At 38.3% G+C, this 26390-nt stretch overlaps 1 protein-coding gene across 6 annotated transcripts in view; it reads right to left on the bottom strand.

The window, feature by feature from the left end:
* MSH3 (mutS homolog 3) overlaps window positions 1-26390 on the bottom strand; it is a 93308-nt gene that overhangs the window by 26520 nt on the left and 40398 nt on the right. For all 6 annotated transcript variants that reach the window (XR_001920691.2, XM_018072893.2, XM_018072892.2 and 3 more), the window contains exons 11-17: window positions 25582-25666; window positions 24904-25013; window positions 15596-15728; window positions 7515-7702; window positions 4968-5136; window positions 2708-2772; window positions 1461-1577 (exon numbers count right to left, since the gene is read on the bottom strand). Coding sequence is in view for 5 of the 6 variants with exons in the window: in XM_018072893.2 (XP_017928382.1) it covers window positions 1461-1577; window positions 2708-2772; window positions 4968-5136; window positions 7515-7702; window positions 15596-15728; window positions 24904-25013; window positions 25582-25666 (867 nt within the window). In the remaining variant the exon portion in view is untranslated. The remainder of the gene's footprint in view (window positions 1-1460; window positions 1578-2707; window positions 2773-4967; window positions 5137-7514; window positions 7703-15595; window positions 15729-24903; window positions 25014-25581; window positions 25667-26390) is intronic.

The following is a 26390-nucleotide window of genomic DNA, read 5'->3' on the forward strand; positions in this document are numbered from 1 at the left end:
CCTGTGGTTGCTAAATCGTTCTGAATTCAAATCTCCCAGCAGCGATTTAGGCTGCAACAGGAGGACACAATCTTAATCAAGATGGACTTTATGACATTCTAAGAGTGAATTATTTTTAAGCACAAAAAATCAGACAAAAATGAAATTCATTAGGTAGCATATTAAGAGTCAGCAGTTGCCTCAATGAGGTCTGTAAAAATGCCACAATTTGTCACAGTGGCAGCTGAATCCCAATTACTGGTTCAACTTCAACCATAAGTTACAATCAGAAAAGAACCAAACTAAAGAGTGTCCGACACAGGAGTTGTCTACAATTTCAATAAAGTATGGTATCTACAGCAGAAAATTCAAGAATTAATTTTCATTTTATGTATTGCTTCCCCAGCACAATAATGACGTTTCCAGGGGAGCAAAGTTTTCAGTAAAGTTCATTCTGTTCATCCTCAAGAATTTGTTTTCTCCCCTCTCCTAGTCTCAAAGGTACAATATAGAATACAAAACCAGCAGGGGAGCAAAGTTTAATAAACAAAGACATAAATGAATGGAGGAGTGGGAAAGAAGAGCACTTTCCTACACCCAGGTCTTTCCTTGTTGTCTGCTGTTATACAACATTATTGAAAACAGTCAAGGGAACATGAAGAGAACCATTTTCTTAGCACTGCACAGGAAACACACCCGGAGAAGTGCGAATTGGAATGTTTTTCTAGTTTCTATCAAATTTAGAGAATTGCTGGGTTCCCACTATGGGGCAAATCCAGTGAGACAATTTCAGAGGGGACTTGCTAAGCTTTTGCAAATGCATTCAGAAGTCCCAGAAGTAATTTTTAAACTCCCATTTTAAAGATCCTTTGGTCAAAAAGTCAAATTATTCCACTAAAAACTCTGACCTCAGACAAACAGATGTGCCAGATGTGAGGGACAATAAAACTCCCACTACTTTCTAGCAAATAATCATAGCCAAACTCAGGACAGTGTAAAAAATATAATTAATAATAACACTACTATATAATATTAATAAATAGTAGTACTACTTCAACAATAAAACTACTCGTTTCAGTTTCACTCAGCTGTACTTTTAGATTCTCAACTATTTTTAAAAGAATTAATATTAATTTATTAATATATTAGAATAACAGTATTAATATTATATTATTATTTTGCTCTTAATAAAACTAATATCTTATGTGATATTAGTTTTCAAACTTTGAGAGACACCTTACATAATTAACAGTGTATTTTCATTAGAATGTGAAAATACAGAGATATCACTGCTAGTCTCAGGACTCAGACTTCAAGGTCCTGCCTTCAACTGCTTTAAGCAACATTTTAATTGACTACTTATAAGGTTGTTCTGGACAACTACGAACTTCTTTTTAGATAAACATCTTTCTTTTTCTCCTCTTACAGTAAACTCCAAACCAAATACAATGATGAGGACAGGATGTATTTTGTAAACTCACTCTAAGAAGTTCAGCCACTCAGCGCTGCAGTCAAGGATGAGCTTCTCCTGGAGCTGATTCAGATGCCTGTAATTTTCTATGATAAAAGGAGTGTGGAAGCGGCTCACAGCTTTTGTGCTTGAAGGGAGAGAGAAGCCAAACAGGAAATCAAGGTCACCAAGCAATCAGCTACACCATCTACATGCAAAATTGGAATAGTTTTCTTACTCACTGAGAGCCTTGAAAATACATGATTAAGAAAAAAAACACGTTCTTTTGTTGTGGTACCAAACCCTATTGATTCCACTGGTATTTATTGTGAATAAAGTGGTCAGTTACTACGCCACTGTCCACTCACAAGGCTTCTGAAATGTTTTGCACAATGTGGGATATATCATCAAAGTTTACATATTCCACAAAACTCTGTTCACAAAACACTGCCTAAATGGATGGCTTTTCTGTAGCTAGTTGCATATACAATGAACTACACAAAGAAAATTACTTTAAAAAGGAAAACTTCATGACAAGCCTGAAATGAACTTTGTAAATACAGCGTGCCTTGCTAGTTTCCACTTGGGGCACTTGGTATTTGTTTATGTATTTTCATTAAGGATTCACTGTGGGGTAGCCAGGCACTGTCTTACAGAATCCAGATTAACTGCAATTCGTTCACCATATTAATTTGGTCTAATCTCTGCACTTTCAATACTTAACTCTTGCATAAGTTAATAGAACATCACTTCAGAGTTCACCTGTGATATCTGTGCTCACATATTACAAACTGGATCTTGTAGAAAATTCAGCATTTACATGGACATTATAACTTTAAGGTATTCAACCCCTCTGAATCATAAATTACTGAGGGGAAATAAAAGCCAACTACATAATTCAGTCCATCTCTGTTTCACCTGCTAGAATAAAATAAGAACAATCAAAATTTTATGAAGCACTGGCACATGCAAGCTACAGGCACAACTGAATCAAGACCATGGTTTTAACACCAGTACATGTACTTTAAAAGGTTAGGTAAATAATACAGTGCTCTAAGGATCTACTGTGTAAAAACAAATGCTTTAAGCACTCCATTTTTTCTGCTTGTTTGCTTTTAATCAATAAATTTACAATTGTGGTCGGTTGGGTTCAGCTAAAAAAAAAAACCCATAAACAAATGAAGCAATGAGAATGTGTATGTAATTAATTGTAATACCAAAATACCATGGTTTTACTTCTATATGATAATAGAACAACTTCAAAGATATTTTACGTACCTACTAATCATAACCCAGTCAGATGGTACAGATGATTTATGGGAATTCTTGACTTCTATCAGAAACTAAAATAACAGAAATGTAATATTACACATCATGGGAAGTCAGGAAGGCTAGAGAATCATAATCATTATAAATCAAGAAATCCACATGAATCAGAGGAAAACAATATTCAGCCTGAAGAGACTGAGCAGACCAGAAGTTAATGTTCTTTCTCCCCCAGAAAAGCAAGGGTTATGACATACATAACCCTCCTGTATCTAGAGAACCTTGCTTGAGGTTTGAATCAACTCAGGGGCAGAGAGGGAGGCACAGGGAAAACCAGCAGTAATGGCAGGATACTCAGTGCAGTGAAATATAGGTGATGTGTTTATTGCAATGTTTTGTATGATTCACGTCAGTTATCTTTGTAACACCAGCCTGAGGCCCTGGATGTCAGAGAATTGAAGCATTCCTGATCACAAAATTCAGCTGGAAAACAAATTACCTGCAGAGATTAGATTAACACAGACTATGCCCACATTTACAGAAATCCATGAGACTCTGGTCTGACAAAGCTTTTCCATTATAATTAATATGATTTAGATAAAACCTTCCACAGTCCACTGGAATAGCCAGCAATCACGCTCAAGTACAAACAAAAATAACAGTCCTGACATGGGCACAAAAAAACCCAGCAAGGGCATGGTGGATGAGTTCTTCATTCACCTAAAACACTTTCAAGATATTTGTCTTGAAATACTTCTTATTGCTCTTCTCCTGTGAAGAAGCATTTGAATTCTACATCTATCAGCATGTAAGCAGAATATACCACACACATCTGAGGAAGAAAGAGCTCAAATGACACAGACTCCTGTTCTACTTCTACGTTCTTCTCCTCTCTAACAATTTCCTTTCCCTTACTCCTACTCCTTTGGTGTCTTTCCTTTCCTCACTGACCATCTTCTCTGACCCTTCCCCTGTTGACCCTTTTGGTGTCTCTGAGACACCCTCACCATATATCATGAAATAAGAGCTCCTTTTACCAATACACCAACACACATCTCCATCTGCAATGGTTTCTGAGCTATGCCCTGCTCTCTTATATGTCTGCACTGACTGGTGGTTTTTAACCCTCCTATCAACTCCACATTTCGGTACTTCCTCAGGTGCTTTCTCCTCTCTTTTATCAGTTCCTCTCTTTTCCTTTCCTTCACACAGCTGTCATCATATACTCTTAATGTAGCCTCCCTGAGAGAAACTTTTCAAATCCTGGCTCTTTCCTCCCTCAGACAATACTCAAACACACTTTTCCACTTTCCCGCTGAATTTCAGTATCTCTGCTGACAACCTGCGCAACTCTTGGGCCACGTGTTTGCTGTTCTCGGCTCCACCATCAACAGGTGTTTGTCAAAGGCTGCTGTTTCTAATTCATCCCTTCCCACATTCTCCATCATTTCAGCAGTGCCTCTCTGCTCCCTCCTGTGTCGCTTGGGTACTTCTCACTTTCTGAAGTCCTCCATGGGCCAATTCCAGTTCCTTCCCTCCCTGTCCTCACCCATTCCTCTCCCCTACTCTCCATTTCTCTCCATTTCCCAACTCCTTTCTTTTCCCAATTTTCTATGGAGTTTTCTCAGCCCTCCTACTCTCAGTTCCCAAAGGACAGTGCTGAGCTGTGCTACCTCACTGCTCCCCTCAGTTCCCCCACAAATTTTGCAGGATCTGACATCTCTTTTTTCACCACTGAACTTCTCAGCTCACTGGAGCATGTCCTGCCCACACTTGCACAGCACCTACAAACAAAAGCTCCAGTCTAAAGCACTGTTTCTAGAATTCAAACAACATTTATCATTCTTTAATACGGTTCCTCTTATCTCCCATTTTTCAAACTACAGTCTTACTCAGTACTTACAAATTCTTCCACCATTCTCCAAGTTAACTCCATGCTGTGCTTTCTGGTCCTCTGAGAGTATTTCAGCACTTACTAGTCACAAAATTAACCCTGGAAGTATGTGAGTGCTTTTACACACATAGAAAAATGAAGCATCACTGAAACAAATTGAACTGCGCAAATGTGTGTAGTTTCTCTTATTTAAATCACTAAAGTAATTGTCTTAACAAGTAAGAGTCGTACTATAAGAAAGCTGTTCTTCAAAGTTGGACAAAAGATTATAGTCAAATGACCTCATCAAGCATCATACTAAGTTCCAGTAGGTCTCACTTTTAAGATGTTTTCTAGACAAGAATGGGTGCAGTCATATTTTAATAAATACAATATTACCTCTTGACCTGAAACTGTAACATACTCAGCAGAAGGATTCTTAATCTGTTTACGAATGTCTGGCAGATGCAATTGGATTTTAGAAAGCACACCCTGGATGTCCTCCTTTTTCTTTCTGATGACAGGAAAGTCTGTAAGGTCCTTGAACAATTGGGTTTTATCTCCAGTCCTATCCAGAAAAAGCATAAGATAAAATAATGGTAAAAACAGAGATACATTCCCTGATTCTGCTGGCTGTGTGCTTATTTTAATTTGTTATTCTCATTTGTTTTAACATTAGCTTTACTTCCTTCTAAATACAGATTTTCAGGTGCTTGGTCATGACACAGCATATTTACCAAAAGCTGCCATACTCATGACATGAATAGAAAGGCACTTTTTTTATACAGAGCACCCCAAGTGCTGACAACATCTTTATTATGATTAAATGTGAAGCTTTAGATAATTTCTGCATAACATGCACACAGATTTTTAACATATTTAGAATCTGGCCAAATTTGGGCATATTTTAATGAGAATTGCAAAGAAAACCCCCCCCCAGGGTCCTCATCAAAGCAGAATGCCATCAGGGCTTTCTCAGAGCAGCTCTGAGAAAACTCTTCCTTGTTTTCTCCAGAAAAGATTAACCTGAGCACTTTTAACTACATGCAAAACAATGCTCTTTTCTAGTTTCAACGTCAAAAAAAATGACAAAATTATTTTGGCTGCACTAACTCAGCTCAGGATTGACATCTGAAACAGGGAATGCCATTCAAATGGTTAAAATCTGGGACCTGAACTAGCTACTAAAAACATGGTTGTCAACAAAAATAACAAAAATTTAACTTACCCTATTAAGTATCAGGCAAAGAATAAAAAGCAGTGCAATCAACACTAAGTTAATTGGAATACAATTTTGTATTTTAGAGCAAACAAAACCTCTACCAATTAATTACATAATTACCCTGAAAACTAATATGTGGAGAGCAAGTAATTAGCCAACCGAAAGTATTAGAACATAGAAGTAATAAAAAAATCTAATATTCTACTTACTCTGCTACCCCTCTGACTGAGAATAAAACTACAACTGGAGCCAGTGACCAGGCAGGTAACACAAAGCTGTGCTTTGGCTTTGCATTACATTTCGTTGGCATTATGTAAGTGATAGTAAAGATGCCATTTTAAAATACAATACTAATTTTTAGAAACGATTTTGTGCTAATTAGACCTGTTTCCATGGGAATTCAAGGGGAAAAAAAAGATCACCAGTAGCCAGCAGCTGATTGTGAAGACTGTCGGTGCTATGTGATGCCAACAAAAAATTTTAAAGTTGACAGTTTAAAAACAGAAAAAACACAAACCCAAAATCTCCAACTCCCCATAAAAAAAGCCCTAGAGCAGAGGGACACTTTTGAAAACAGCTACAGGATTTTATCCACACCTCATAACAAAATTAACATGTGATGTAGTGTCTGCACAAGTGTGTGCGCTCACGCATGGATGTGAGTAGTATTCGTGATTTTTATAAAAGAAATGTTTTGGAGTAAAAACAATACTGGCACATAAAGTTGAGATAAATAAAGGCTGAAAGATATGTTATTTTAGTCATCTTGAATCAATGCAAATATGTATTCTGCAGATCAATGATGATATCTTTCTACTTATACCATTTTTGTATACTATTGTACCCATGATCAATACAGTGACAGAAAAAAACCCACTGTATTTCGAATCTACAGTAAATGTGGTGTAATTTAGATACAGTCAGTTTTGTCATAAACCGCCACAACTATAACTGGACACCATACATCAGCAGAAATCTCATAATCCCACCTATGCAATGGGCAGAGTAAATCCTTCTGCCCTTCTCAATGCTTTAATTTATACACCTTGGATCTGTCTCTAATTCAGAAACAAATGCAGTTAAGTTCTAGGCTTCAGTTCTTAAATCTAATTTTAAATCCCAGTTTGGAAAAGAAAAAAAAATGTTTTATAAATAAGGTGGATGCCCCAATGTAATTATATATTGAACTGTATACCACATCTGTCATCAAAGGAACAGTATAATGCATATTAAGTCCATCTTCTTCCTCTACCTTTTATTTTTTTTGGACCAACAAAGGACACAATTAAGACAAAAAAGGCAAACAGCTTTAATGAATTGTCACAAAAATAGTAAAAGGCTTATTCCTGACAGCAGAGCACCCACTCTGCTAAAGGCCAAGTCTCCCTTCAAAAAAAGATGTGAAAACAATTTATTCTAATGCAAAACACATTTTCGCTGTAAATTCATTGTCCAAAATAGATGAAAAACTTTCAAAAAGTTATTTGGCCTGAGGCAAACACCCACTAGGCAAAATGCTTGCTCACCTAGTTTAACTTTAAAAAAAGAATATAAGCCATAGATGACAACAACTTATGTTTTAACTAAAAGCTATTGTACATAAATACAAAATAAAAAATTTAAAACAAACGTGTACTAAAACAAGATGCATAATTTGCATAACTGAATACACTTAATCAGAAAGCTTATGAGGCACAGAAGATTCATCTACTTTCTCTACTTACTTGGCTGCTTCTTCATTAAGGATCTTTAAATAATGTTTTACTGGAGAGAGAAGCTCTGGGACTTCCAACAGTGCATTTTTTAATAGCGGAGATCTCACATGGGAATGCAGCACTGGGACAAGAGCTTGGATTTCCAAGTGCAGGCGAGACAGGGTGCTGACAATCAGGAAGAACTCTTGTGTTGAGCACTGAGAAGGGAAGCGATAACTAAATAATTCCAATGTCCTGTATTTTCATTAAATCCTACAGGTTCTTTTGCTTTTTGAAAACGTGACAAAATAGAATTAGATGTATGGACAGTAACATAACTGCACCATCTTGGCCCATTCATGAGGTTAATTAAGCATAGTTAAGCATACCCGTTTTCTCAACAATCATCATTAGGAATCAGCCAAGAGCTGATCTCCAGTGCTCCTGGTGCTGGAGGGAGATGTGCATACAAAAGCAGAAAAGGAGGCAATAATGCGCAAAAATAAAAAGAGCAGGTCGAGTAACTTTAGGAACACCACACCTTGTTCATATGTGCCTGTGAATCTGTGTTATCTGCACCCCCACGGTGCTTCTTGCAAGAGAAGGTTTGGAAAGACAGAGCGGGACACAGACAGGGAGAGTCTTGGGAAAAGAAAGGGAAAAAATAAAACCCAGAGAAAGAGAAAACCAGCAGACCCTGTTTAAACCACTAATATTACTTATGCTGTGGTTCAGGCACTTTGCTCTTGAATTCCAGATGCTCTTCAGTGTCAGCCTAGTTTGTTACCTTCAGCTCATTCTCAAGAAGGACTTTGCAGTTAACAACCCTGAGGAACCAATTCCCCTCCTGTCACACTCCCAATTCCACACTCAGCTGTGCCAGGTACCTGAGGTGCTTGTGCCCCACTTACAAATCAGTTAACACTGATTCTGAAATGGCCTGTGCAGCACTGAGTTTGCATTTGTGCTGCACCAGATCTCGCAGAAAGAATTGTAGAAAGAATCATATCCTGCTGAATACACCATCTAAGGAGTCTTTCTGCTGTGCCTTTTGCAATTGGACATGTCTATCTCATATTGGCCCCATAAGCCACCAGCGTGCCTGTAACAAATGTGGATAGAGCCTTCCCAAATCTTCGTTCGCGAAGCCTAGCCATGACATGACATGGCACCAGATCTACAAACCAAATGGAAACCTGGCAAACCTGGCTCTGTGGGACACTTAATGCTCTCGAACCTTGCTGAATTCAGTGACACTCCAAGACATTTCCATTTCAGAAGGTTTGAAAAAAGTTGTCCATAAATAATTATGCTGATACTTTTTCATATTTTACTGATCTGTACAAATATTCCTCCTTTAGTCTTCTGAAATTCTCCTATCAGTCAACTGACAACACTGAAAAAACCAGCTTAGTTTCCTCACCTGAGGATGCAAGGAAAGCAGTAGGATATATCCCCTTTGTATGCACATCCTGCTCTTCCTACATTTTTTTCTCTCCTACCCCAGCAGTCTAGAATTCAATTACTGGTCAGGATTTGGTGGTAATCAATACAACACTGATTACAGAACATGTAGGTTTCAGTGAATCACTATTTCACAGAACACACCTACATTTTCATTTTACCATCCTTTCAGTTTCTCCCCAGAAGTAAATTTTTCTTTCTCTTTCCTTCCCACACCCATGTGCAAGAACTAAGACAATTCTCTCATCTATTACTCTATCGTTATTTCTCCCGAATAATGACTGTACCCAAACACAGAAGCAAGTATTAACAAAAATGCAATTTAACCATGGTACTTCATGACATTCAAGAAGACCACAGAGATTACATTCTGAATGTTTCTGGAATATCTAAGCTCACCTCTTTTACAGAACTACTGAGACAGGGACAGAAGAGACCCTTCAGGTGGTTTCCTTGAAACTGCTCCAATTTTTCTGTGTTAGTTTTCTTTTTGTCTGCCCTTATATTCCAAGAAACCATGTGCTTACCACTAATCCATAAAACAACAATTAGCATCATGTAAAAGTTTTATCAGACAGCCTAAATTTCCCTTCCATTAAATTAATCCAAATATCTCTAGTTTTAGTTTTTTGTATTACAGTAACTCAACTGCTTCTTTGCTGTTAACACCATTCAAATACCTCTAAGTCTTCTATTCTCCTTCAATCATCAATGTAATCAAAAAAATGGTCTTTCAATCTTTCTTCATAGGCCATCCGTTATTCAGTCTCATGAAAATTTTGGGTTTCCTCTGCACTTGCTGCAATTTATCATTGTCTTTCTGATAATCTGGGACTTATTTCTCCTACTTTGCAAAAGCTCTGACAACAAAATAAAACAAAATAATAAAGCAGTAAATCTGTATGAGAAATAAATAACCTGGTTTTATTATAAGCAAAATGAATTTAGTGAAAAGCAAGGGTTGGTGGGATTTATTTCTTCTCTTTCATTTAATTCCAAGAGTTTTAGGCACCTCGTGGAGACTGTAAGGTGAAAAGCCCCGTCTGGGCCTGACACCAAGGAAACATCGCGGTCGGAGTAGGGAAAAAATATATAAAAATAGAAAATATACCCTTTGTGTGCAGAGAGACCCCTCTGTACATAGGAGTACATCATCAATCAATCAGGAGGGAGGGTAACACCCCCTCCTGAGTTCAAAAAATTACCTTTTAAGGTAAAATACCTTACACCTGCTGAATATTTAACAGCTTATGTAACCAAAAGGTACAAAAGGGCGCGTTTTTCAAACGGCGGGGTGCTCGGACCAGGTCACCAGTTTGTGCACCCAGTTCTTTGTTTTACTGTATTTGGCCGTCTTCTAAATTTTAATTAGAGATATTCCTCACATCTGTCAATGGCATTTGAGATCAAAGCACAGAGGAAAGGCCTGAAAGACTAAATAAATGACAAATTCAGGTTTGGACTCAAAGTCAAATACAGTATGACTGACAGCATCATCATCATCAACATTGATGCAGATAAGGGATAAAATTCTGCCAGACTTCCCTTGAATACAAAATGTACTCAGGGAGGTAAAGGCTGTTTCATGGAAGAGCAATGTCCAGAAAAGAATGAGGAAATATGGACAGTAAGAAATAAGAAAAAAGGGATTAAACAGGGCCTTTATTAATACATGATATATATAAGTGCAGGAAAGGGAAAAGTGTTTGAGAATATATGAGAACACCTGTCTAAGGAGTTTGGCAATAAGGGTGGTGAGGCTGATGAACATGAGCCTTCAGTAAGAGCAGAAAGCTGGATTTCAATTCAGCATCACCTGAAACAAACCCCAGAGCTACCATGAGATATGTCAAAAGATGCTTAAACATGCTAAAGTTTGTCACAGCAACTCTGATGGCCCACACATGGTAACAGTCACCTATGAGTTAAAACCTATTTGATTCTATGACTACGGTCAACAGCACCTTTGGGGAAAGGGAAATTCAGCTTTACTGCAAACAACCTTGTTAAACAGAGCATTCCCAAGAAAGGGGTGTGCATACCCCTTTTGTGCTTATTCAGAGAATTCCTGTTTCCCTGGCTCCAGGGGACTGCAGGACTTTGCATCTAAAATTTAATGCCTCCACTGCAGAAGTAATTTAGTGAACAAACAGAGAACTTGGAACAGATACATAAAAATAACTCTGAAAAGCTGGGTTCCATTACAGTAAGACTGATTCCATTTAAGTCCCAAGTAACCTTACAAAAGCATACAACTCTGTTACAAACTAGAAGCTTTTAAAATACAAGTAAAAATGGTTTACATAAAGCAGGATTAACAGTCTGGCATTCAGAGAAGATTCTCACAAGCTTATTCAATGCTATTTTTGAAGTGTAGTTTTGAGATGCCACCAATAATAGCTACAGCTTCTCTGGCACTAGAAAAATAACTTCAGAGTTGACATGGATGCCAAACAATAGTTTCAGCCAGCAGTTTACTGAAAATGGCCTGGCAGCCTCTGAGGATGCAGGAGAGATCACAGAGATCCAACACCCTCTCAACAACACCGACAGCAATTCTGCCCTGTTTGCATTAGTGAAAATGTTTCCAACAGACATCCAGGGCTGACAACCACTGACCACTCACTGCAAGTTAAAAGCATTTCAAACAAAAAAAATATATGGGAGTTGATGCAGCACACATTTATTACTCTTTTCAAGCTGCAATAGACACCTTTATTAGTATAGAGAACATACTTTGGTTTGGGAAAAATGAGGTATTTAATTTTAAGGTTTTTAACTCCCCTTGTTATGACTTTATATTAATCAGCCTAACGTGGAACAATTTCCTCAAATCACATTTAGTATTGCAAACCTAAAAATATCTCTGATGCAGATTCTTTAGAAGTGCAGTATAGGCAAGATGTGCATGCTTTTATTACAGAAGAAAAAAAGCAAAAAATACCAGGTATGTGTTAGCCAATGTCTACAAAAGATGATGCTATGGGGCGAATTGATTTAAAGCATTCTATAAAAATAGTAACTAATACCTTGGACATATGTAACAGGTATTCATTTAATAAAAGAAAAATCAGAAACATAACATTTTCCTCTGAATCCTCTGAAAATCACACCCTCTTCAATGAAATATCAAATGTACCTTCCAGAGAAGGTTTTCAGCATCATTCTGCTGGACAAGCTTATGTGGAAGATTTTAACTCTTGGCACCCAGCTGAGCAACACCTTTGACCTCTGAGGAGTCTGACTGTGCCAGTGATATAGTGAAATACTCACTGAAAAACTGGAAGGCAAAGTGTTGGCCCTGAGGAGGCTGTGGGCAGCCAAGCAGCAAATCCCCTTCTTGTAGCACCTGCCTGCTTTACTCTGCACAGGTGCCCTGAAGGGGCAGCAAAGCTTTGGTGACTCATTCAGAACTGAACAGGTTTTCCCAACTGCAGTGGCTTATAAGGAACTCTGAATGAGGGAGAGCCTGTGTCTGAAGTTAGAAGCAGAATAAACTGAAATGACGTTTCGCCACATGTGGTGGTAAGGTTTGATCACTGATCTCACTCCCTCAGTGAAACAGCTTCACTTTTATCTGTTCTGTAAATTTAATGACCAGTTGTTATGATGATTTCTGTCCACTTTGGTGACTGTGCTTTAGTCAAAAAGTAATGTTTATTGAGCAAAGGGTGAAAATACGATAAACATTTACAGATTGAGCCTGTATAAATATTTACTTTCTGAAACACACTGCATGAAATCAGCAAGAAACATCAGGTTGGCCATGTAGGACACATTTCTAAAAGTACTAATGGCTTGTTTACTCTGTACTAGTTTTAAACCCTGTTCAAATATCGTCCGCTGACCCTCTTTTGCCATTCTGCACCTTCAAGGCAAGGCTGAACACTCATCACCCAACTGAGATAAAACAAGAGATCCTGCTATTCATATTTCCCACTGATCACAGAAAAAATGCACGTGGTGTAAATTTCCATCAATCTCTCTCTGGTTCTGGAGGGCACGGCTGAACCGGGTATGGAAAACACCATCTCAACAGGACCTAATTCTGCATCAGCTCCAGAACTATTTAGACAAAGCTCTTGAAAAGTCTCCGTCTCTCGGGTTTAGGTTTTGAAGTCAACTTCTGAGTGCTACCAAGAAGTCTTCAAATGTCTCCTCTCCAGTCACCCTTGTGTCCGCACAGAGAGCACTGAGGCCACTCTGCCTGGTGAGGTGTCAGGTGCTGGAGCTGCACTAACTGAGAACCACCAGCCCTTGGAAAGTAACTCCTCTCTCCATAGCAACAGCAATACTGCTAGTCTCCTCAACCATTCCCATAGTCTTCTTCAGGCTAGGGCAAGCTTACAACTGGAACTGTGACCCCCAAGGTACTACCTAATTCCCACAATAAAAATACTGTCTTAATTCCAGACTGTTTATACCTGGGGTAGATCAGCAATAGGTCTTGGTGGTGTGGGGTAATGCGAATTTGTGAAGGGCCAGGTTAACAACTGCCAGGTGGAATTATGGTACCAGATAAGACTTATTAAAAAAAAATTAGTCAGACCAGCAAAACAGACAATGATCTTATTTCCCAGATGAGTTCCCATAAGGATGCCTTGCCTTACAGACTATTGTCTTGCCGTAATTGTTTTCTGTCTTCTCCAGAGGTCACTGCACAAAGTACGTTCCACAATAAAAGTTCTTCAGCGACTGATCTGAATGTAAAAAACATTCCAAAAACTGTTCGGAATGACTGAGACAACCCAGCCATCTCTGTACACTCTGGACTCTCTTTGCAAAACAGCTCTTCAAATACTAATGTCACTGAAGTCTAAAGGGCCCGGAGGATGAAACACTTGCCACATTCACCTATTTTTCTTGCAGCTGACAGTGAATTAACAAGCACATTCCTTCAGTTAAGCCATCGGCGAGCTCCACTGGGAGTCTGGATCCCTTAATGGGGAAGAAATTGCAGGGTACTTGAGCATGTGGGAGATGGACATTTAGAATTAACAGAACTGGGAAGGCTCTTGTAGTGGGAACCGAAAAGGCAGCATTCACTGGGGGGAAAAAACCCACAAAAAATCCATGAAGACCAGTTATTCCATGTTCTTGAATGCTGCTGCTTTGCAGGGACCTTTCTTCAGGCTCCATATTCACGGTCTAGACTCCACAACCAGTTTCCCAGACTCGGCTTTTGATTCTTTACTCCAAACAGACCCTGTCTCTCACAGACACTGCCATCTCCTCAAAGTCCTAAGGATCTAAAGGGATTACTCAATGCTCCAGATCCTCACCACAGTGCTCTGCAATGGATGCCAACACAGCTTTTTACCAAGGGAAGATAATTCACCAAATGAAAAGTTTGTGCTTGGAGCTTTTCCCCTCTCATTTACCCTTTTTAAGGATTCTGCTGCAGCTTCTTTCCAACATCTGACTCACTAAATACCTATCTTCATGCTACAGTGGCTGTTATTACGACAAAATACATTGTCATATCATTTCAAAAATCACACGAAAGTCCAGAGGCTCTGAATGGCTACATCTAAACATCAGCTTTAAAGCTGAGAAAGGTAAGCAGTTCTACAGCAGGAAGGGACATCTGAAGAAAAAAGTACATAAAAAAAAATAGAATGTAAAAAAAACCAAAAAGAAACACACCAAACCAAAAAAACTCCACATGGTAGCAGTAGAGCACTGCCAGGATGTTGTGAAATACAGATATATCTCTAGAAACAGTATTATGTATGAAACCTGAAATGAGTTTAACCATTAAAAAGTGAATTATCTAATTCCTGGGCAGTTGTTTGGAAAAAAAACCCAAACAATTTTATCATGTGAATATGGTTAATTTTAGAGGATGGGCAAATTGGTGTACACTCCCTCTTTTCACAACCTTCCTTATGGCTGGACCTCTGTATCCATTCATTGAAATACACAAGTCTTTCCACGTGCCAAACACTGCAACACAACAGGGCTTTAAAAAACTGGGTTTCAGATTTTCAGACAGAGGAAAACTTTGTGCTGTACCATCCAAAAAAATTACAGCCTGGCTCTTGTTCTACCTACCTATTCCTTTATCTAAAACAAACTGACAAAACCTCTAAATAGAACAGTGAAATAAATGAACATAAAGTACAGCACAGGTGCTATTAGCACATTAATCTGCTGCAGAATTGTCACTGTCTCGTTACAAGTGATTCTTATTGAAATGTGGAAGTGAGATCCAAACTACAGAATTTATAAAAAGATTAACATTCATTTGAAAACAGCTAACTAGAGCCAAGTGGATTCACTTGCAAGTGTGATTTTAGATAAGCATACGGACACAATGCTTTGTTTTAAAGGGAAATAATAATTTATGGCACAAGGGCCTATTGCACCATCTCATCTCACTGAATCCAGCCACTAAATCTTAGCATTACCAATCCAGTGTATGTATTCTAGAACCCTACTCATACTTTCTTCTATCAGCACATCACTGATAAAAAAGTAAGATTCTACCAAATCTAATTTTTATAAACTTGCATCCCTTTATTATGTCAGCCTCAGTTTTGCTAAGAAAAAAACATTTTTAAACAAACATGCAAATGCAAAGGAAATACTCTAGGACAGAATTATGCTGTTTAGAAAATAATAACCCCTTGTAATTATGGTTATACCTTTTTGTGAAAAACACTGCAGAGGCCTCTCTCTAAATCTGGCAGCTTACAAAGAAGATTTTGAATCTGACCAAACACGTTGGATTCTGACAGCAGAATTTCAGACACAGCATCAAGCCGGGCATTTATTTCACTGTAAAAGAATAAGACAATAATTAACACTTGTGTTTCTCTAGTAGAAGGCATACATCTAGTGAACCTCTTCCTTCAGTTTGTTTTAGGGGAATTAAGGAATGCAGAAGATTTTGAGATTTTATTAAAAACACAAGTAAGATCCATTCTCCTCTCTTTGTGCTCAAAATAGCCAAATATACACTTCCGTGCCCAATTCTACATGTACTTCTGGTGGTAAATAATATGACTAACACTGAATCCTGAATATCCAACCTTAAATTTACAGACAGAGGATGGGCAGACAGAGTTTACATTTGAACTCTACACAGCATACTTTATTCCAACAGGTTGTACATACTGCTTCCCATTTTACCCCTCTACATTTGATCCAGATCACTGATTGGTAATTACATAGATCAAACCATGCTGGGCTTTTACTTTTTTTTTTTTTTGTTAAAACCTGTAACATTAATCTCTGTATTTCAGGACTGAAGTCAACTAATGAGAAAACATTTTCTGATGTGAAGAAACAATTCTGTGGTTCTTTGCACCTTCCTTTCAATCATATTCTTAAAGCCACTGTAAGAAAAGAGCTGTAAAAATGGACAACTACTGTCAAGTTTCACCCCAAATCTACATTTATTTCCAACATATGCATGGATGGGCTGTAGAGTGCAGAGATAAGGTAAACTCCATCTCTTCTTTTTGTGCAACCAAATTGCCTTATTGCTGCTTTCTAGGAAAAGACTGAGAGTAGGGGTAAATAGATGTATCCAAAACATGTGTGTTCATCCCCACCATGCAGTTTACAGAGAAATCAGTCTTTTGATACCAAAATACCAACACTTCATACACCAGCCAAGTGTGTGCAAAACCCCCCCACACCTGTTCTCCTGGACCAGTCAGATGCTCTGAGCTCAGCCAGCACAGAGGAATGGGAAGCAAGGATGCAATAAAAATATATGATTTTGGGGAAATTGCCTGTCTTGGCCATGGCTTTTATTGCAGAACTGATGTGCCACTTTCCACTGCTACCAAATGCTGCCCATGAGGAAATCAGTGAAATCAGGCACCTCCACGGGCTGCAGACATTACAACAGCCTGGCAGACAGAGGCCTCTGGCCCTGAAGACAGCTAAATCTAAGAGTTCTTGAACTTTTATTGTACTGTATGTGAAAGGGAGAACATCAGGAATGAGTGTGCACTCAGACAAACATAAATGTAACAGCGCCTGAGCACCGGGGTTCTTCCAGTGACAACACTGCTTTATACCAAAGCAGCCAAATCATCCCCTCCTCTGCCACAAATGACACACCTTCATCCCAAGAGTTGCCCTGCTGTACAACACCAGGATTTGCACTGTCCTACCATCCACCTGGACCACAGGTAGATGGACCTTCCAGTGCCTCTGTGTGAACTGAGGACAGCCTCTGGTGCCTGGACCCTGGACACCTTGGGAACTCACTGTTATCTCTGAACTGCACAGCAGACTCCTTGATAGCACCAGAGCACCAAAAATACTCCACTATCCTAAAAGACTGCTTTTTCCCCCCAACCCTGAGGGAAACAGAAGAGTCAGACCTCACAGGCTGTGCCTGGCAGCCCTGCTGCAGGTCACAAGAATACCTGCTCCACTCCTCCAGCAGTGCCAAACGCACTCAGCCAAACATTTATCCTGTTCCTCTGGGCAGCCAGGAGACCTAGAAGCAGCAGCAACAGCAAAGGACAGAGCTAAGCCTTAAATCTGATCCCAGAGCCACGATCACGGATCTGGTGTGCGCTGACAGAGTCACAGTTATGCAACCAAACAACCAAACATCAGGCTCTTGGCACCCACACAGGGCATGCCAGGCAGAGATTTAAGCCTTGTGCATCAGTTAGTGAGATGCTCTCAGCAACAGCTGGATAATGGAGAGAGAATGGAGAAGTGTCAGTATCAATGACAGAGTAATAAAACACCCTGAGTGCACAGTTCTAAAGCCAGCAAACAGTTACACTGATACCTAAAAGGTCAGCGTCACCAGTCACAATTACATTTTCATGGAAAATTATTAAAGTTTGCTGTACTTGAGATCATGGAACACTCCTGTGCATGAAGGAGTACTGAACTGTTAAATTATAAGCACATGTACCTTAAAGAAGATAATAACCGGTATTTTTTATTATAAAAAGCATTGTAAGCAGCACAACTCTGTCACTTAATTTAAACAGCGCTATTATATCTGGGTCAACTAAAAACTTGCAGTAATATGTAAAATAGATGCAGATATTTGAAAAACTTCTCCCTACAAAGCTTAATCTGCACTTTAATCATCCTCACATATGGCTGTGTTACTGGAGCTCCAGTAATCTAAAACTAAGCATCCATACAGTTTTTCTGCTTTAATCCTACAAACAAGAAAGGGTCAAAAAAATGGCATTCAGTACCAAATGACCCATTTTTTTCCCACCTGTAAAAAAACATAGTGGGATTCCTATTTCAAACAGGAAGTACAGTAAAAAAATTGTGTGAAATATGAGGAAGGGGGGACTGGGATGAGATGATAAAAACAGATGATGAATTTCAAAGTATGCTTTTAAACTTTAAATACATATACTTAAATTAATGAACATTTTGTTGAGGGCCAGTATATACATATTGCACTGATCAGCTGCTAAACAAATTTATTCTGCACTGCAGAGTTATTCAGCATATATGAATTAGTCTGGGGTTTCTAATCTCTACATGGTCTGGAAAAGAATTTCACCCCCAGAAAATCTGAATCTAACACTATACAAGGGAACTCAACAGCCAGCCAAACTGGCTACTACTTCATGCTCTACTTAGGTGCAGTATTAGTCTGTTCTTTCTCTTCTGTATAAAGCATGTTGGCAATCTGAGCTTTATCCAATTTTCCAAACAGTCTTCAGAGAAATAATGTAACATAATTCAGTTGACTAAAAGCAATACACTTACTTCTGCTGTACTCCCCATCTAAGAATAGCATCATTATTACAATACTAAAATCACTTTGCAGTGTATTTAAACAGAACAAAATCTACCTGCAGAATTTTTATTCTAGTCATTGAAAAGAACTACTTGAAATGAAATAACAACATATTTCCCTGTGTTATTCTGCTGCTAAATATGTGAACAATATAGAATATTAGAAAATACATAGATATTTGAATCCCAAATTAAAAATTATTTTGACAAAGCAGAAGGCTGCAGATCCAAAAGCATTGCTCTGCATTAACATCTGAGCAGTCTAAATAGGCTTGCTGGTTGCTGGAGTGGTAACAGATCTGCTGATCTCTCCTACAGCAAAGCAAACCTGACATTTTTAGATATGATAATATAGCATTACATTTGAGGGAGAGTGAAATTGATAATGTAGCTGCTATATAAGAATGACAGAACATTTTCATTTGTATAACCTTTTATTTTTATACAAGGTAAATAAATACAAATTTATCAGAAGTCTATTAACTTACAATAAATGCACATAGTATGAGTCCATTCCTCATGCTAAGGACATAGCTCAAGTACAGTGTGTACAACTGAAATTAATTCTATTAAATCTGTTTAGAAACCACAGTGATATGCAGAACTGTCAATCACAGGAATTCAACCCTTAAAAAACATAATGAAGGCTATGAAACAACAAACGCTACTTTACATAAACTATATTATCTAAATCAAAGCCTAGCAGCCTCCTAACTACAGCATTGTAAAGAATGAAAATATATTATTTAAGTTACTCACTCACACAATATGCTTTTTTTCTGACTTTCCTTCAGAACATGGTTCGTGAATGAAGACTTTGGATGAGTTGATTAAGTTAAAGATCACATTAAACTGTACAGAGTGTTTTATGCTTCAGACCACTCCCTTTCACGACAAGCAACTAATGCCATCAAAACCCAAGGCCGTGGTAGAATTACCACAGTGCAATCTATACGCTGTGTATGATTTTTTAAAGAACAAGCAGATGACAAACTGGCTCATTGCACAAGCTGGAAGGTCAGAGGGATAAAGTGTGTGTGTCAAACTGACAGCTGGCTGGCTCCAGAGCCAGCCAGGGACGCTGGCAATGCCAGACAGTGACTGTTGTGGCTGGAGAAGGGGCCATGCGGAGGAAGGGCAGCACTCTTCCGGGACAAATGTCCTTGGTTTGTCTGTTGGAGAGAAGGACAACACAGCACAGGTGCAGGAATGATGCCAGGAAGTGGGCATGGACTGTACGGAGGGATCAAAATCACCAAATGCCCCCAAAGCCTCTGACCTATCTCCAGAAGGGTCTGGAACAGACTGCATACGAGAACTAATTTGCATAGAAAGCAAGGAACTGATCTCCAGGACAGCAAAACTTACCTGTAAAAAGGTGCCCCCTCAAAGCCTGGGCACAACCCCAGGACCCTGCACACCCTACCAGCTGCACCAATGCTGGAGCCCGGACTGGTGACCTCTCTTTTCTCCCTCTCTTTCTCCCCCTCTTTAATCCATCTCCCTATCACTCTTCCCTTCCACCTTACCCCTCTGTTCAAACCCCACTGCCATGTGCTTACAACAGGAGATGAGGGACTAACACACAATTTCCCTGCCAAGCGTGTAATTTATTAATAAAACTTTATTAACTTTTGCAGACCCTCTGACTTCTGTTGTTGCATGTACAGATCTTGGGTGCTCCCTTCCCCTCGAGGCTTTTTTACCCAAGTATCTAAGTTAGAAACAGGTTAACTTCATGGGATGAATCCAGATTTGTTAAATTTGTTAAAATTTGCTGGAATGACCACTGGAATTTCACACATGAGCACCAATGAAAAAAGTACAAACAAGGGTAACTATATCACATTTACTAGAGTGAAATTTAAGTGAAACCTAAAAAAATTAACATCCTTCTGGATCTGCTCACTTGGTTTTCACTTTTTACTCTCCAAACTCCTAATGTCTCAAGCCTCTCCAGAGAGGTCCAGCGTTCCCCTAAATAAATATGCAGGACAATATTCTTGAATGGATCTCAAATACTTAACAGCAACATACAAGTACTCTAAACTTTATCTTCACATCTGTTAAAAGATATGCAAATGGCAATCAAACACTTTTGTTTATGTTCACACACAATGTTTTTCAGCTATTTGTGCCTAAAAAGGGAACGGTTGGCCACTTTAGCCACCGTGAATGAAGGCCTGATTGCTCCATTGATAGACACAATTAGACACAGCATTCAATGAGACCAAAACACAGCTAGCAAAAATGAATGAACACATGTGATGATGCTGCAATCTTTTTCTTTTCTACAACAATTTTGAGATCTCAGGCATATGCTGTAACCTGCATTTGTGCATTTTATACTGGCACTGATGCTATAAAATCATTATTTTTAGGAGGAAAATTTAGCTGTGCTGTAGGATTGGTGGATTTTATTCATAAATCACTACTACAAAAAAAAGAAGTATATTCTAATCCTGCTGTGGATGATGATGGTATCAAATGGCAACCAGTTTAACTGTGAATTAAACTGGTTTCTTCAAGGACCTTTTGGAAGTTTGTTTTACTGCCCAACATTTTAATTATGGGAACAAGACCAAAGTCAAACTTGAAAGACTTTCCTTTAGGATTGTACTTCATGCATTGAAGTATAAATAAAACAGCATTCATTGCATTCAAAGTGAGAGTATTTAGAACAAGATAATATTTTATATTAAAAAGATGTCATTGCCAACATCACTATAGAGACCCTCTTCTACCCTGTTCTACAGTACATATCCTCCAAATAAAAGTCATGTTGCATTAGTAATACCAATTTACACTCTTCCTCTTCTTTAATAGTACATAAGGAACTGTCAGCAGTCCTGAACTGTGCAGTTCTGAATTTCCTAAATTTACAGTCATTCTATGCTCTTGCAGACAGAGTGTATTCAGACTAATGGTAATTATCAGTACCATCCTACAAGGCTCCAATTCCACGTCAATAAAAGCATAATCTCATCCAGAACTGGAGGAAATGGGGGACAAAGTATACTAGAACCACAGGGGAGAAAAAATGGAAATCTAGTTTTTGAGGGGTAATTACAATTTTGGGTTTTGTAAACCACAAAGCAAAGGCTGAAATGTTTTCAGCAACTCTCTAAATGCATACCATTTTTTATCTTCCTTGAGATTTAAACATCAATTCTGAACTCTCTGTTCAACTCCAGCCAACCCTGACAAGACAAAGGAAGGTGTCTGATCTCAAGAAAGCAGATTTCCTACAAATTGTGCAAAAAAAAGCAGCTGAGCAAGGCACAGACACAGATTAATACCCAGGATGCAGTATTTATTTGTCTGTTCTGTTTGGACTGAAGATGGGCAAGCAGCACTGCTGTGTCTTGGAGACAGTCATAACACCTAGGAAAGGGAACTGCAAAGATGAAGGTGGGAGGTGGCAGCCATGGATGTAACAGAGACAAGGAAAGACACATTTTGCAGAGATGAGGTCTCAGATTGTTCATGTGCAGGGCAACAACTTTCTCGCCCTTTCCCCTGTTACCACCACCACAGGACAACATTCTCATGATACACAACAAAACAAGAGGTGCAAATCAGAGCCAGGTTTGCTCAACAAGGCCTGTGTGAAGCTTTTCTTTCTCCTTCTCCTGTAGCCATTGAAAAAACAGCGACTTTCATATCCACTTCAAGGGTTCTGAGATTTATTTTGCATTAGGAAATAAACTATCTGTAAATGTTGTACATAGACAAAGACACAAAGATCACACTGTCCTACAATATGTATCTTGAGGCCAGTCCTGAACCCTTTGGCTGCTGAGTGTGATAATACACAGCTCTACTCCTTACCCTGCTGACACTCCACTGCCTGACTAGGAAGCTGCATATTTCATTCACTAAGAAATGTTCCAAGCCTTCCATTTCCTTTTCTTTCCTTCCCCTTACAAAGTCAGGCAAGGAAGGCACTGGATGGAACTTGAATGTCAAAGGTAAGAGAAGGTTTCTGTAATCCACAGATACACAACTTCTGCAAAAAAATACTTTCCTGATTCCTCTTAAAAAGCTCAGTCATCAATGACTGATCCACTCTTGCCTCATCATCTTTGTATAGCCAGGTGAGTAAGTGAGGACATTACATCTTTCCCGGTTAAGCCTTTTTTTGACTTTTCTTTTTTTAACAAATGTACAAATCTTGTTTCTACATGTACTACATCACCAATCATCTGAAGAGTATCTTCAAATTTGCCGAAACGAGCTGTCTGTACACATTTTACCTTTATTCAACCTAAGGTATGGCTTCTCCACAGGAAGTTTAGTCATCATTCCAAGTGATTTTCAACTCTAAGGCATAAAGCAGTAATTACACTCTCTCACTTTTTGATACACCTACCCACATACCAGGAAAGATGCAGTGCAGAAACCTGACTTCCTCTGAAAATGTCTCTCCAGGAGGCTCAGGTGAATTACAATTACAAAATGTTCTCTAAGTGCATTTGTGTGCATTACTGGGAACAATATTACCGGATGTCTGATGCACTAAGTACCTGAAATTACAACTTAGAGTCAGAAAGGGAGAAATACACAGAGCAAAGTAGCTTTTCTAACTTCAGCTGAGGAGCACTGTCATCTCCAGCCACAGAAGCCTGAAAAATGTCAAGCATCACTCTCTAGAAGCAGGAAAGAGAAAAGGAATAACACAAGAAAACAAGACTACAAACTTTTGAACTGGCTCTGCACTGAGGCAAGGGAGAATCTAAACTAAATATATTGGTTAAAAAAGAATGCCTGGAGTCCACAGGCAAGCAGTTTTCTACCTGCCTGGAAAAGGACTCTGTTTTACTGTGAATGGTATTTCACCTCCTGGATCACACAGGGGATGATTTAGGGGCAAAATGGCTGGAGGCAGGTCTTCCCCATCTCTCCATCCCCAGAGCTCTGGCTCCCTCCGCTGACAACTCCACAAATCCCAAAAGGTCATAAGGGCAGGAAGAGAAATAAACTAATTTATTTCCATTTATTCCTACAAAGTGGCTCAGAAATTCTGCCTACATGCTTTTAAGGTGAACACAAGGCCCTAATTAACTTCCATTAAGCCCAGTACTTTTTAAGATAGTTACATCAAAGGCCTTTTGGAAGTGGGTAAGACATATGAAAGAACAATTAAAAAAAAGAAAGGCACACTGAAATTAAGTTATTACAAAAGGCTAATAAGAAAATTAAGCAGTGATGCTTCAGAAGTACAGTGCTTTCACATACAAAATTTGGTCAAGGAAAAAAAAATCCTTCTGAAGAAACATTTGTAAATTACCAACAACAGCAAGATGCTAAAACACTGAATTACCTCACCATTTTAAACTGGTGAAAAATAATAAACAAAAAAAGTGTTTAATATATTTACAAAAGTAAAACAGAAGGGAAAAATATTTTAGATAACCAACGCAAAAGGATTTTCTATATGCTACAGCTGAAGGGAACAAAGAAATTATTTACAATTAAGTAAATTCTACATGGACAATGCTCAGGAAAGGCACATTTAAAAGAACAGATCCAAAAAATTAAAATGTAGGGAAAAAACATTCAAGGGAGTCAATACTGTCAATTACTACACATTCAGGTACAATACTCCAGTAAAGTCTGCAAAGATAAACCAGATATGATGGAGTCCCTTTCAAAACCAAGGCAAGTGAAAACTTGCATGACAGTGTCACAAAACAAAACATTTCTAAAGCACTGATAAAAAAAGGACAGGTCAAAATACAGGAGTGACCAAACAATCATCACATTTCATAACTAGTAAAAAGGAACACTTTCCCATTGTATACAGAGATAACAAAAACATCCACAGCTACTGTAGAAGAAATTAAACATAGTAAGGATGTAAATATTTGTGAAGCAAGGAAGACATCCATCATTTATTGGCAAGTTTAGGAATAAAACAACCTCCGATACTGGGTCATCCTCGTTCATTGTCAAAAAGGATACTGAATTAGAATTGTACCAAATCTGATTTCTGCAAAGGAATTTCTAACCTGGTCCAAACCCACTACTATTTATCTGTGCCCAAACAGAGCAGTTTAAGCTTTTCAAACCAATTTATAACATCCACATCTTCTGTCGTATAATTTCCTATGCAAACTCCCCTGTGGATCTCAGGCCTTCAGGACAAACAAATACATTCAACACCACTATAAACACAGATTTAGCCCAGGATGAAGAACTATCTCACCTGGATTTCATGAGAGGCTGGGTCACCCATTTCTTCAGTCTTCGACGTCCAAAGGAAGTTTTAGTATGATTCAAGACCCAGAGTAGACTTCCTTTTGTTTTCATGTCCATCTAAAATAACAAAAACATCTTCATTATTTTTAGCTGAGCAGTCGGTGTTGCAGTGGAAGTATCTCCACCATGTTATATAGAACATTTTGTTTAGGTTTTAAGATATGCTAACTGCATGTTCATTTACCAATCTCACCCACCAACAATACATTACATAAAGTACCTCCAAGAGTCGTAAGATATTCAAGTATGCTTTTCCTTTAGCCAGAAAATCTTTTCAGTAATTGACTGGAATAAATTAAGCAAGTGGAGTTAAGTTCTGTGCATAAAGCTCTCAGCAGGAGTAAAAGAACAGACCCTACTACAGACATATCCCTCGACTGCAGTTCTTGCTCAAGAACTTAAGTTGCTCAAGTAAAGTTCTTTGTTAGTCCAAGTACAATAAGGTTCCTAACTCATACTAAAAGACAGTACAGATGAACTTTGATTTATGCCTCTGAAAATGTGATCCACCTTCAGTCTAATCCCATTTAAAATAATTTAAGCTTTTTGGGTGAAATTTGCAAGTAATTTAACCAATTTCATTGGGAAGGCGGCATTTATCAAAAAAAATTATGTATGTCCTTACCTGATTCTGCAAAATTTCAAGATTTTTCATTGTTGTCCCATTAATTGTCATGTATTCAGTTTCACTGGACAACTGTTTGAAATTTCTGGGGAGAGGAATTTCATAGGTTATATCTTTAATTCAGGCACAGACAGAACAGTGAAACACTGCCAAGTTCCTCATGTTAGATAATTCACTAGTTATGCAAAATAAATTAAAAAAAAGTCAAGTAAGAAATCAAAATCTATTTAAATAAAAGAACTGAATACTAATAACTTATTTTAACTTACTGTTTGGAAAAAAAATCACTTTTTTTTTTAAGACTCACTTCCCAGTCTCCTGCAATGACTCTGACAAAGCTCAGAATAAAATCCAGCTCTCCTGTTATCTAATCCTTTGACACTAAATGGCTAATTTATTCAGTCTACAACTAGAGCAGAGACAGGACAAATAATCAATACTTCAAGAGTGGAACAGACTTTTAACACAATTCACCATCAAAAAAGCATATCAAAACACATATTCTTTTTTTATTACTACTGCTACCAGTACAATTATTTAGGAAAATAAATATACAGTACATTTACATTGTATGATTTTGGTTTTGATGTGAAATAACCATGACCAAAATTACTGGACTTTTTGATACTCCTTTACAGAACTAGATGAGACCAACCCAAAGGCTGTGTTGCTTTAGAATCAACACTAAAAAAATAATTGTGTTAGATGTGTAATCTTATTAGATATGAAAATTATTTCAGTCTCAAACACACACACATTGTAGTTTGAACCATGAAGTGCAAGATCCTCACTGAATGTTTCTGACAAAC

Source organism: Manacus vitellinus, unplaced genomic scaffold (assembly GCF_001715985.3).
Source record: "Manacus vitellinus isolate BGI_N305 unplaced genomic scaffold, ASM171598v3 scaffold_23_pilon, whole genome shotgun sequence".
NCBI lineage: Eukaryota > Metazoa > Chordata > Aves > Passeriformes > Pipridae > Manacus > Manacus vitellinus.